This window comes from Balaenoptera physalus (genome assembly GCF_965194825.1).
Source record: "Balaenoptera physalus genome assembly, chromosome: 19".
In the NCBI taxonomy this organism is placed as follows: domain Eukaryota; kingdom Metazoa; phylum Chordata; class Mammalia; order Artiodactyla; family Balaenopteridae; genus Balaenoptera; species Balaenoptera physalus.
This window is the reverse complement of record NC_138900.1, coordinates 21,644,549-21,658,125: the sequence shown is the minus strand read 5'-3', so window position 1 is coordinate 21,658,125 and position 13,577 is coordinate 21,644,549. Positions and strand designations below refer to the sequence as shown.

Sequence of the window (13,577 nt, the reverse complement as noted above, 5' to 3'; positions counted from 1 at the left end):
ACTGAGAGAGCCCCACCACGGAGAGACAGTTTCAAAACCCGCAGCAGTCCTCCACGCTGCGGAGTCCGCTCCGAGGCGCATGCGCCACCCTAAGTCGGCGCGCGTCGGTGACGTCACGGACAGCGCCATCCTCGAGCTTGGAGCTTGTGGTTCCTGATTCCGGTAGGAGCGTGTCAGTCTGTCAGCTTAGCTTACTGCGCGACTTCGGGCACAAGGAACCTTTCCACCACAAACTTTGACGAGAGAGGCTGTGGTGGCCGAGGGCTGCTGAAGAAAGTAGAGAGAGGTAGAGAGTGAGCGACGCCTGGAGAAGACGTCAACAGAGCGCACCGGAAGCGGTCCGAGAATGAACAGTAAGCCGTGTTGAGGGTAACGAAATTGGAGAGGGGTGGGATGTTAAAGAGTCGGAGACTAGGTGTAGGTACTGGTGGGTGAAAAGGGTCGCTGCGGAGTCCGAACGGATCTGCTGTGGAAATTGTCCCGCCTTACCTAAGTGTAACTGTGGCCCGGAGTCCCGGTTGGCCTGCCTAGTCTCTGAACTATGTCAGAGCTGGAGGCAGGTTCTCTCTGGGGGCTGCTCAGTAGTAGTGAGTGGTGCTAGAGGCCGGCCCAAGGCCTTGGTACGACTTGGCCACTATCTCCCTCTTGGCGTGGTCAAGGCCCTGTTCCTCCCTGCAACCCGGTTTCCCCTTTTGTAAGGTACTGATAATGATGCCTGCCCAGCCTGCTATTCTGTGAATCACCCTTGTCTGGTGTAAAGCGCAGGGAGCGTGCTGGGGATTGATGCCACTAGCCCAAAGCTTTGAGAGTTGAGCAGAGGTGTGCCAAGGAGGGGAGCAAGCACCCAGGGCATTTAGAGGCAGGGGCATGACACCGTTAAAACTGGATTCTGAGTTCCACCTCTGCCACTCCCTACCTGTGTGATCAAGTTAAGTGTCTCAGCATGTTTTAACTTCAATTTTCTCAGTGCATACTAGGAATAATAACTCCTTTAAAGGATTGTTCAGAAAGTATAATGAGATAAAATATATGTAGCTTTTAATCAGGGGCATGGCAAGCAATGAGGGCTCAATAACTGTTAAGGTGTCTATTGTTATAGGAAATAAAAGACTTCTGGGTCTAATGCAAGGCACCTGTGACAGGTACAGAGTCATTCCTGGTGTCCAAGCCCTGCAAGTTGCTCTCTACAGACAGGTTTTAATCCCTATCTTCCATCTGAGAGAGAACCAGACTCTATATAAAACTTGTAACCACTTTGGTTTGCTGGTTCAAATGTACTCAGGGAAGCACAGTAGAGCTGGGATGGAATTTATAGAGCGTGAACCAAATTTTCTAGTCTTTTGGCCCTTAAACCAGGCCTTTGTCTCATTCTTATTACATTCACACCCATATTCTGTCCCCAGTGCCATGGTTTTCTTCTTCAGGCAAATTAAGAAACAGGAGTGTGAGTTTTTAAAGGTTAAAACCACATTAAGCAATGTGTATTTTGAGCTTGAAGAAAGATCTACTGTATTTTATCAGTTTAGGACACCATCAATTGTATAATACATCTCAGTTTCGTAGATATTAAAATGTGAAGAGTCTTTTTTAAACATCTAACAGTAAACAAAATGTAATAGTTCTAACTATCTTCATCCTGGAAAGCCCTGTCACATAACTTTTAAATGAGTTACATCATTAGACTTCTAGAGCAACTGCTCAGGCTCCTAACCTGTGGTATTTTAAACCAGGGCAACTCTAAGTATCATCTGCTGAGCTTCAGTAGCATCTGAGAACTTGTTAGAAATGCAGGATCTGAGAGTGGAGCCCAAGAATCTACATTTTAATAAGTTCCCAGAGATTCTGACACACATTCATGTTTGAGAAGCACTATTTTAAAGCACACCATTGGAACTTCTAGCACAGATGTGGCTGGAGGGTAGGGCAAGAGGCATCCAAGAAAGCTTTGAAGCTGTGCTCATTGTATTACCCCCATCTTCAGTCTCTGAATAAGCATAGTTATTTTCATAGTTATAAAAGTCTTAGGTCTTATAGCCATAGCCAACAGAGTTGATCGTTTCGTGTTTGTCTTTTTTAAATCCCCCAGGTGTGATCTACCATGCCTTTTCTCAGAAAGAGGCAAAAGAGTTCGACATTCAGGTACAGTGCTTGGCAGGAGGTCTGGGAGCAACAGAGGTGATGACAAAGATGGCTCAGTGGCTTCTTAACCGTTAGTGCTGTTTTAGATGTCCTTTCCCACATTTCATTCCTCACGTTTCCAGCAGACATGTTAGGCTTAATCAAGGTTTGTTGTTCTGCTGGCCTCCTTTCCCATTATACCAGAGTCAAGTTTGGTTAACTGGGATTTCTTGATCTGTGTCACATCCCACTGTGTAGGGGACACTAGGCTATGCTCACCTGACACCTGCCGTGGCAAGCACTGTCATTTGACCTTGTTACTGTGCCCCTTTCACTCCTGAAGAGGGCAGTCAGATCACATTTCATAAGTGTAATTGATGGATCATATCTGGGTGCTACAAACATTCTTTGTCAGTTTGGCAGAAGCTTCACTGGTGACTCATAATGAGGGAGTTGCTTTTTAAATCAAGATTTTGAAAGACTGATACACCTTAATTTGGCTTCTCCATGAAAGATGGGCCACTTAGGTATTTAAAGAATCAAATGTCCTCTTATAGTAATAATACTGATAATAATGAATTTTTACTTTCTAAAAGTACAAAGCTGAAGCTGACTGCCCTCCTTACCATGGGATACCATGAAGAGCGTGTGTATCACATCCTTATCCCCACCTCCCACCCATCCACGTGCCTGCTTCTGCCCATGAAATGAGAGCTTGATTACTATTGACACATTAGCCGCAAGGTGTTTGCAGCCCAGTTAGTGCAACAAAGGTCCAGGAAATGGCGCCGTCAAGAGGGAGGACCTCAGTAGACTGTGCTCCCCAGGGCTGTGGCAAACATGAGGGCAAAGCATCCGAATGAGGAATAGACTGGTGGAACTCCAACTTGAGAAACAGTGATGCTTGTTCTTTCAAGAATTACACACAATTTATGATAGTTACTTTGCCCAGAAGTCCTCTGTAAGTGCAGGTGCTCAGTCACAGTCACGTGATGCTCTGCTCTATGTGAAAAAGAGTGAACACATGGGGCCAAGATACGCTGACAGTTTATTTCCTCAAGTGATGCCAGAGCAGACCAGGAAAATAGCCATGCTGCATCCACAGGCTGGAAACTCAAGTAAAGAGTATTATGATATGGCCGCAACGTCAAAATCCCTACCTGCTGCGGCTGGGCCCACCCTGGAGTGCTTGGTTATGCCGTTTTTCCTAGTGTTGGGGTCATTTCCTTCAAGGCCATAGCCTGGCTCTACTCTGAGCTTGCCTTCATCTGATCATGACAGTTTAAATACCGTTGTCATACATTTCTCAAGGATGAGAGAAGTCTTTTATTCCAAAGGTAATGTTTTTTTTTGTTTGTTTTGCTTTAATTTTTTCGTTGTTGTTTTTTGTTTTGTTTTGTTTTTATTCTCAGAATAACCTCAGAGAGCAGGGTAGGAGGTTGGAGTTTGACGTGGCTGTTTTGTGTGGCAGTTACGAATTGGCATTTGAATGTGACTTTCACATCTGGCCAGCTGAGGGTAGCGAACACGCAGCAGATGAGAGGCTGTGTGAGCCTCAGTGGGTAGATAGGTGGGTCAGTGAAGGCGGCCCATCTGCTGTTGCAGCGGTGTGGGGGAGGGCCTGGGGGTCTGGGTAGCCCCAACCAGAGCTGTGAGCACCACATCATCTTGTCCTCATGCAGCACCCAGGAACCCAGCGGGCCGAGGCCTTTGTGAGGGCCTTCCTGAAGCGGAGCATGCCCCGCATGAGCCAACAAGCCCAGGAGGACCACCTGCAACGCAAGGCCGTTGTTCTGGAGTACTTCACTCACCGGAAGCAGAAGGAAAAGAAAAAGAAATCTAAAGGCCTCTCTGCCAAGCAGAGGAGGGAGCTGCGGCTCTTTGACATTAATCCAGAGCAACAGAAGTATGGCAAGCCTTTCCTGCCTTTCCACCCCAGAGACTTAATCTTCCTTGTGTTGAGTATGGACTTGGGAAGCTAGGTAGCCCCTGCTCTGCTTAAGCTAAGAGAGCCTCTCCCACTTCTGCCACAAGGGGGCAGGCTTCCTTTACCAATTCGGACTGTTTGGGTTTGGCTTTTCTGCTTGGCTTCTGTCCTGTCCTTAACTAATAAGACCAGTGCCATAAGCCATGGGCAACAGACTATTTGTCTTTCAGTTTTCTTAGAAAAAGGGGAACTGATATTTCTTAACATATATCTCTTTGTAGCTTCTAATAGCACTAGACAGAATCACCCATTGGGGTCTTATTGCCAAAGAACGTGCTGCCCACATGTTTCAGAAGTTTCTGAAAGAGACACGTCACTCTCTGTGGGAGAACATGTTTCTCCCTCCAGCTGACACTCCATCCCTCCTTGGCCGCGGTTCTGCATTTGCATGTCTTAGGACTGTTCCTATGCTTTTGCTCCAAGATCTGTAACCAGATAGCCTCCCACATCCCACAAGACAGAGTCTGTCACTTTGTTCATGGCCCCTCTCACAAAGTCAGCTGGGCTTTGGGAGGAGGAAGGGACTGCTGCCTGCCCCTGGTGTGCCTCGCCCATGTCCCCACCAAGAGAGTCCACTTTGGGTTTGAGCCTGAGGTTCTCATTTCTCTAACCAGTAGCTTCGTTAAATGGACTCCCCGTGAAGCGCCAGGAAGGCCCGTTTGGGTCGTCTCACCTGCTCCCTCTCCTTCACCCCGCCACTTCTCACTCATCCTCCAGACAGACCCTGTCACCTTGCACGGGGACTTATGACAATCAGCAACTCCTGCTTACTGAGGGCTTACTGGGTTCAGCTTCCTGTAACAGAAAACCTCAAAATAGCAGTGGCTTAAATAAGATGGAAGTTTATTTCTCTTGTGAAAAGAAGTCTAGATGAACACCATCCTGGGCTGGTGTGGTAGGCAGTTCCACAGCCATCAGACAACCAGGAGTGTAGCCCTGGGTGCGTCCTTGCTGCTCCACCGTTTGTAGTTGTTACTTCGTGGTCAAAGATGTCTGCTTGAGCTCCAGCTGTCATGCCTGCATCTAACCAGCAGGAAGGATGAAGGGGCAAAGGAAGGCAACGCCTTCCTCTTCTCATTAGCAAAAACTTAGCTTTGAGAGGGTTCTACCAGTGAGGAAACTAAGGTTTGAGAGGTGAATACTGGATTTTAGTGCAGTTATCGGGAGTAGAACTAGAATTTGCACCCAGGCCCCAGTGATTCAGGTCATGGTCCTTGGCGTCAAGCCAAGCTCTGTGCTCTTTGGATGTTATAATCCCAAGCTCACATTGCCTAACGTTTTACCTCTATCTGACTTTGCCACAGATACAGTCTTTTTCTCCCTCTACATGAACTCTGGAAACAGTACATCCGGGATCTGTGCAATGGTCTCAAACCAGACATGTGAGTTACAATTCTGAAGCCTTGCCCTTTGAGGCAGAGCCCAAGTCTTAGGATCACTGTAAATGCAGCTTTCGGAGCCTGCTATCAGCACTGCCTGGCTGCAGAAGTTTGTAGACCTGTTTACTTCTTTCCGAATTCATTTTCATGGTATACATTATGGGCTTTTGTTTACCTCGTAGGCAGCCACAGATGATTCAGGCCAAGCTTTTAAAGGCAGATCTTCACGGCGCTATTGTTTCAGGTAATTTGCCTAAGAGCACATCATCTGGATGCCCAAGCCATCATTCAGTGACAATTCCTTGCTATGTGGATATCCCTACATCGCCAGCACTTAGGGTGGATGATGACTATGGCTGTCTTAGCCAATTCTGGCCACTTGTTGGATACTCTAAATGGCCTCTGTGTACCTTCTCCACACAGAAGACCCCTGCTGGTATCCCAAAGGACACGGCAGCTGCTGGCACTCACCCACAGCCTGGTATCTTGAACAGCCCCATGGTTTTAAATGTCGGCTATGGACCAACAGTTCCCAAGTTGTCATCTCCAGCACAGACCTTACCCTTGAACTCCTTGAATTCAACTGTCTACTGGACATAGCCACCCAGACGTGCAGTAGACATTGTAAACTATACTTATCCAAAACAGAACTCTGGGCCTCTCCTCAGATCAGCCCCTCCCCTGGCCTTCATCATCTAAGTTGCCACTGAGAATCACCTTTAGTAATACCACTGAGTACTACTGAGTGCCACTAATATAGTGCCACTGTTTACCCGGGTTGTTCAAGCCAAAAACCTAGGAGGTATCCACGTTTCTTCTTTCCTAATTGCCTACCTCCAATCCATTAGCACGTCCTAACACCCAAATCTAAGCCACCGCCATCTCCCCTGGATTACTGCAAAGCTGCCTAACCCTCTCCCTGCTGACACACTGCTCCTCCCCTGACCAGGCAGCCAGAGTGAAGATTCTACAACAGAAATCAAGTTGTGTCCCTTCTGCCTCCTTACTGTGGTCTAAACAGCCTGTCCAAACTCCTTGGGCACAGGTCTAACCATACTGGCCTGCTTTCTGCTTCTCACCAGGCCTGGCCCTGCCACAGGGTCTTAGCATTTGCTTCTTCCCTCTACCCAGAGAGTTCTGTGTGCTCAGGGACTGATTCTTTCTCATTATTCAGGTCCCTACTCAGATGTCGCTTCCCAGGGGTCTACCATAGCTAAAGATGACCCCCCACCCCATTACCCTGCCCTTGTTTTTTTCATAGCACTCATCACTATCAGAAAATACAGTTGTCTGGTTTGGTACACATTACCCCTCCCCCTATTAGAACAGCAGCTTCGTGAGAGCAGGACTTACTACTGTGCCCAGCACCTACCTAGGACAGTGCCAGACACATAGGAGGCGTTCAGTGAATGTGTATTGACTACACTGGGGGATGGGTTGGGGGAGGTGAGAGGCCTGCTGCCTGTGGTGGCAGCTCACTGCTGCGTGGCCTATAGTGGGCTCCCATTCTGTCCAGAGTTCAGAAGGTTCTGGGAAGACCATGATGAACAGGCGTTCATTCAGGTCCTGTAAGTGAGGCTTGACCCTGCCAGAGCAACCCGACTGTGGGCCTTGGTGGTGCTAGATACACGTGTGACCTCTTGGCTCCAGAATCCTGCCCAGGACCCCTGTGGCAGCAGGCCTTCCAGAGGACACCTTATCAGAGCACAGAGGCTGTAAAGCCACCGCCAAGGGATTGGGAAGCCTAGGTTCTCATCCCACTTGGTCGCTGCCCAGCCAAGGAGCCTCCACCTCACCCTGCCCCTGTGGGTAGTCTTTCTTCCTCTGCTGGCTCAAGGTTGGGACCAGAACCCACAGCCCCCGCAGGCCTGGCTGCCTGTGGCTCCCCTAACACCACAGAGGCCTGAGCCCTGAACCACCCTTTTCCTTTGCAGTTACAAAATCCAAATGCCCCTCCTATGTGGGCGTTACAGGAATCCTTCTACAGGAAACAAAGCACATTTTCAAAATTATCACTAAAGAAGACCGCCTGAAAGGTACGTAACTGGATCGCCGTGGGCTGTGGCCTCCCCAGCCGATTTGTCGGCCCTTTCCTCATGGCTCTAAAGCTCAGTTTGGCCTTTCAAGTCAGCACAGATTGTAGGTACCTGCTGACCTTACATTCCAAGCCTGCAGAGACCATCCCAGCACCCAGGGCCCTCCCTGAGGTCCTCATGAGCCCAGCCAGCAGCCTTGGCCGGATGTGATCAAGGGAAGGAAGGGCTGCTTGGCTGTGCCTCCAGACACCTGGGTCTGTTTCCAGGACTGGGACCCTCCACCTGCCCAAAGGCTGCTGCCTCCCAGGGGATTGCAGCTAGACAGATAGCAGGGATGAAGCTAAGGTAGCGCCTGCCCCTGCAGTTCCCAGAGCCAGCGCCCTTGGTGGTGATTCTCTGGGTTCCAGGGAAGCGAGTGCAAGCTCATCCGCCTGGTGTGCTAGAGCTCACCGCTCTGGCAGAGACGAGCGGCCAGTCTGTCAGGATTTCCACATCCCCTCCTTGCCCATGAATCCAGAGATTTCAAAACCACAGCGGGAGGTTTTTGTTCCTTTAATTTTTTGAAGCTTGGTTTTCTTGTTGCTTTGTTCCATTCCCCTCTATATTCTTCTGCTCTCATTTTAAACCTCAGAAAGTGGTGTACAGGTTTCCCCAGTAAGCATAAAGCCATGAGTCCATCTGAAAGTTATGCGGCAAAACCTGTTTCTGGCAGTTTTTCTGGGGGTTTCTGGTTTTGGGAGTTCGGTTCATAGCCTTTGACCCGGAAAACTAGGTGTTGAGTTATATTTAAAATGTGAATAGATTGGCCTTTTGGCAGAATAATCCCCTTTAATCCTGGTGCTGTTACCTTTGTGGGTTCCTCCATTTCTTATTTTTTCCTATTAGCTTGTTGTATTTTCTAATACAAACATCTTGGGAATAATAGTCTCCACAAAAGTGAACTTACTGCCAGGATTTTTTCCCTCATCCTTTTTCTCCTGCTTTTTTTTAGTTATCCCCAAGCTAAACTGTGTGTTCACTGTGGAGATCGATGGCTTTATTTCCTACATTTATGGGAGCAAATTCCAGCTGCGGTCAAGCGAGCGGTCTGCGAAGAAGTTCAAAGCAAAGGGAACAATTGACCTGTGAGCTCTTCCTGCCTAAGGGAATCGTTTATGACAGCGAAAAACTGGAAACAACCTGAATTACCCACCTTTCAGGGAAGAGATGGTCGGGCCAGTTCTGGTTATAGACCACCTCCAGCCGGTCTAAATCAGAGTTAAGGACGTTTAATCATCTGGGAAGAAGCACACTGTACTGAGCACAGAAGTCAGAGGCCACAGGGATGTGTCTTTATAGATGCTCTTGTTTTTGTATTACTCCCATGGACAGAAAAGATTGGCAGAAAACACCAGAATTAACACAGGTTGACTTGAATAGTGAGTTTATTTGGTTTTTCTTTTTCATACTTTTCAGTGTTTTCAGAATGTTCTATGATGAATGAGTTGTTTATGTGATAATAAAATATGCATGTGGGCGTGAACAGGCTACAGGAGTGATTCCTGCATCACTGCCAGGATGGAAGGGAAGGGGAAGCCCGAGCTGTGCCTGGCTCGTGCCTTTACTTTTGTTCTGTCATCAGGCACCGTGTCTCACTAGTTCAGTGGTGCCCTGCTTCTTTGATACATCACTTTAAATCATGCCTGCTGTCGAACTCTTTGACCTGAGGTTTACTTTGCTGTTTCAAGAAAGTTGAAGAGGAATGAGTGGTGAAGTTGCTCAGTGACTTAGGGCCCATTCAGGAGTTCGAACTGAGGTGGACCACAAAGGCAGAATGCCAGGCCTAGGTGTGCTTATTGAAGCTTGTTCCAGTATAAGGAGCTTAAGCCTACAAGAGTGTTCTCAATTCCTGAGTCTGTTAGACTCCAAAGGAAGGTGGGCTGAAGGGAAAATAAGACTGGAGCTCTTCCCAAGGCCTAACCTACTAGGAAAGCCTGAGTCCCCAGCAGTGGCACCTTAGTTGACGTCTTAGTCCCATTTTTGCTGCTGGAAGCCGTGGCTCTGCAGGCTCTGCAGTCTGACCCTAGCCCTCTGGGCAGTGTGCCTGTGGGCCAGTAGAGGGGCCCTTCTGTGCAGGGCCTGAGTACAGACTGGCCGAATGAGGACGGGGTGGGGACCAGACTTCCAGGGTCTGCTACCAGGAAAGCTACATGGCTCAGAAGGCCCTATCGCCCCTTTCTTTTGAGAAGCAAGTGTTTGCTGACCAACAGGGTGAGGGCAGAAGCATTCCTGGCGACAAACTGGCAGCAAATTCATGTGCTTTTTCTTCCGCACCAAGAGAAGCAGCAATGCCAGAGGCTTCACTGTGTCAGCATTTTGCGCTCAGACTCCACACTGGACGAGAAACACCACAGTGGAGGGGAGAGCGTAAACACGGACTTCACGTTATTGGAGGAGAGCAAGAAGACCTAGCGGTGCCTCTGCACCTCCCGAAGGCTGAGCGCGCCCAGGGTCTCCCACGGACGTGCCCGGCGGCTCGGCCCCGCTTCCGTCTGTGCATGGTGTCCCTCACTGACCAGGAGGGTCTGAGTCTCCTTGGGCGCTCTCCCCGGTCTAGCCATCACTGCCTGTGATTGGGAGCTCAAGTGCCAGCACCACCTCAGACCGGGCAGCCTGACCCAGTGACAGCCCTCGGGTGTGACCACAAGGTCACTCGCCCAAGGCCTCACAGCCTGAGACAGGTAGAGCTGGGATTTGAACCCCATAGTCTAGCTCCAGAGCCACGGGTGGCCGCAAGGATGAGAAGATACTCCAAAGTGCATGACGTGGTCCCTTTATTACCTGGGTTCCCACTGAGGGAATCTCTGGTCTTCCGTGTAATATGGCTTCTGTTCTTCTGGCTATCTGAAAGTGCCACACTGGTAACAGCATAGGTGCTATAATTTCCTAAACCCCACTGCTCTCACCCACCCCTCTGCAATGTAAAAGGCGGCCAATGTTGTGTAAATGTACAGTTGCTTTCCAGAAAAGTTGTTGGAACCAATTGCCATGTGAAATCTGTTTTTCATTTGGCACAGACTCAAGTTTCCATGTGAGTGGATGTTTAATTTGTAGACTTCTCTCCCCGTCCCCAGGGAGACTCGGTGAGAACGCTCACCTGCCACGAAGCTGCTGCTATGCGTGTCTGTTTCTGGGACGCCCTGTTGTCCCCAGGCCCACTTAGCACTGGGTCCTGTGCTCCAAGGACCATGCCGTCCTCCCAGGCAGAGGAGTGGGTGAGGAGGGCGCAGGCCAGGCTGGGCCCTGGCTCTGAGTGAGCGTTCCCAATGAAGCTGCACTAATCTCTGCATAGGGAGGCGCACAGGGCTGGCCGTGTCCCCATGGCTGTGACACAGGGCTTGTCATGGAGAGCGGTGTGGTACTCTGCAGTCCAGTCTCTCCCATCTCCACTGCCCAGGGAGCAGGACCCCAGCAGAGCTGGGGCCTTTGACATGTAGGATACCTGTGAGACACAGCTAAATTCGCCTTGTGTGTAAACCTTCATGCCCAGGCGAACTCTGACCCAGAGAGGCCTGTGTAGCAGCAGAATGGTTAACACCTCAGGACAGGATGGAGGAGGCCACGGGGTCAGGAGACATCAGTCCAGTGACCCACTGTTCCCCAAACAGCGAGTGGGCCCCAGGCCCTTCACATCCCCCAGGGCCAGCTCTGTGGAGGACACAGCCGCACTGTAGCGCCTGCAGAGGACAGGTCAGAGCCTCTAGGGCAGGAAAAGAGTGAAGCACCTGGAGGGTAAGAGGGACATGATGGGCCACGGCTACTGTATTAGCCCGGCCTGCTGTAACAAAATACTGCAGGTGGCGACTTAATCAACAGACATTTCTTCTCTCACTGTTCTGGAGGCTGAAAGTCCAGGATTAAGGTGCCGTCAGGATTGCTGTCTGGGAAGAGCTTTCTCCTCGGCCACCTCACTGCGTCCTCAAATGGCCTTCTGTGTGCACTCAGGGGCGGGGGGGTGGGGAATCTCTGGTGTCTCTTCCTTTCTTACAAGGACACCAGTCCTATGGAATTAAAGCCCCACCTTTATAACCTCATTTAATTTTAATTACCTCCTTAAGGGCCCAGGGCTTCAACATAGGAATTTGGAGGGAACATAATTCAGTCCGTAACAGCCATGGAGCTGTCCCAGCTGGGACAGACTAGTTGTGCCCCCCACCCTGACCCCCATCCTCGGACACTGGCCTGGCCTGGCCTTCCCACACCCCCATGTGGAGTGCTTGGACCATTAGCCAGCTCACCCAGCCCAGCCGCTGGACCCTGAGCTCCCATCACCACAGGATTCTAGGACCTGCTCAGAGAACTTCAGTTCAGCTTCTCCCTCCAGTACCAGGAGCCCTGAGGGGGCTAGGTTCCCTTACGTTTCTGCAACGGCTGAAATCCTCTTCCCTCGCCCTCTTGTTGGGACCAGGCACAGTCTGGTTGGGGAGGAAATGCACACACAGGTAGGCAGGGTGGGCAAGGGAGGCTCCCTGGAGGAGGCAGCTCTGGATCCAGGCAGCTGTGGGATGTGAGGAGTGTGGTCACACAGGCTCAGGGCAGGGGCCTGCAGGGCCAAGGTGGAGGACCCAGGAAATCTGCCCCCAGGGCCCAGGGCCAACAAGAGGAGAGGCAAGAAGGGCTGTGGGACTATGGCTGCCAAACTCAGGAGACGCCTAGCTTATCAGTGGGAGGGGAGAGATGGCGGGAGCCGCTAGCAAAGTTCTAATCCATGGGGCAGAATGTGGAATTCTGCTGATCCAGTCACCCAGTTCTGAAGTCTTTTGACACTTGAGGGTGTCACCATCTGTCAAGTGTGGCCATGAGACTAGATCAGGGTTTCCCGAAGTTGTATTCTAGCACTTCCTGTACGAGAATCAGGATGCGTGTTAAAAGCAGCCAGATCCTGGGCTGCAATCAGTCTCCAGGGGTGGGGCCCAGATAGCTTTGTGTTTCTCTAAGACCCCAGCTGGTTCCTCCAGTCGTTGATGTTTGAGGATCATGGACTCCAGATGGTGTCTAAAGTCTCTTCCAGCTCTGACATCTGGACGGTGATTTAAGATTTGGGCCTCTCGGGATGGTGCTTTCTCGATGCCAGAAAAGATTGTCAAATGACAGATCTCTCAGGTTCTGAAGAGTAAACAGGAACATTCCCCCCAAAAGCCATAAATTATGCTAAAAAGCGTTCTTTCTGGACAATGGCTTTAGTTCTAATTTAGTTTGCGTTTCTTAGTTATAATGCCTAATTAAGACATCTGTTAAATGTCTATAATATTAATTTAATAGAGGGGGTTCTAATAGAACTGTATTGGAATTGTCCATTTAATTAACCTCATGGGCCTTTAATGGATGTCTTAAATAGACATCATTAACAAGAGTGCTAGACAAATTAAAATTAGAGTCAATAACATTCTTGGTAATCTTTCCTGAGCTGTGAAGGGCAGGCATTGCTAAGTAGACAGATACAGAGATGGGCTGCACAGAGGAGTGTTGGAGCTGGCATCCCTAGCGGGGTCCACAATGGACAGACAAGGCCCCAAGCAGGGTTCAACCATTCTGTGTCCTGGTCAGCTTTGCCCAAAGAGGGCGCTGCTGTCCAGTCGTAAGAAGCAGTTCTCAGGAGCACAGCCCTGCTCTGCCCCTTCATACACCTTTCACAGAAAACGTTTGCTGACCTGGTCCTTCGGACTGAGCTCCTGGATGTGGGAGGGGGCTGCAGGAAGGAGGACTCACGCAGAGATTCTCACTAAATACCATAGATGCGCGGATCAGGAAAGGTGGCACAGGCTAGGACAGGGCAGGATTGGCTGGAATGGGCAGGGGGGGTGGGATGAGATGGAATGGAAGGGAAACATTCTATCGCTTTTGGCCCTCCCACTCCACTGAACAGCTCTCCACTGCACTGCATCTTTCCAAAAGCAGTAGTCAGTTCTCTTATCTTATTTGGTCTCTCATCAGCATTTGCCATGACTGACCAAGCCCTGCCCCCTGAAACAGCTGTGTAGGCCCACGCTCCGTGACTTTCCTCCTGCCTCCCTCGCC

General features: G+C 50.0%; 1 protein-coding gene across 1 annotated transcript; it reads left to right on the top strand.

The window, feature by feature from the left end:
* The first annotated feature begins 114 nt into the window (after positions 1–114).
* POP4 (POP4 homolog, ribonuclease P/MRP subunit) lies at positions 115–9,042 on the top strand. Its single transcript, XM_082437217.1, has 7 exons — positions 115–353; positions 2,087–2,139; positions 3,801–4,024; positions 5,410–5,487; positions 5,667–5,728; positions 7,419–7,520; positions 8,512–9,042. The coding sequence occupies exons 1-7, from the start codon at positions 347–349 to the stop codon at positions 8,646–8,648; spliced, it is 663 nt and encodes a 220-aa protein (XP_082293343.1). The 5' UTR covers positions 115–346; the 3' UTR covers positions 8,649–9,042.
* Positions 9,043–13,577: the final 4,535 nt, after the last annotated feature.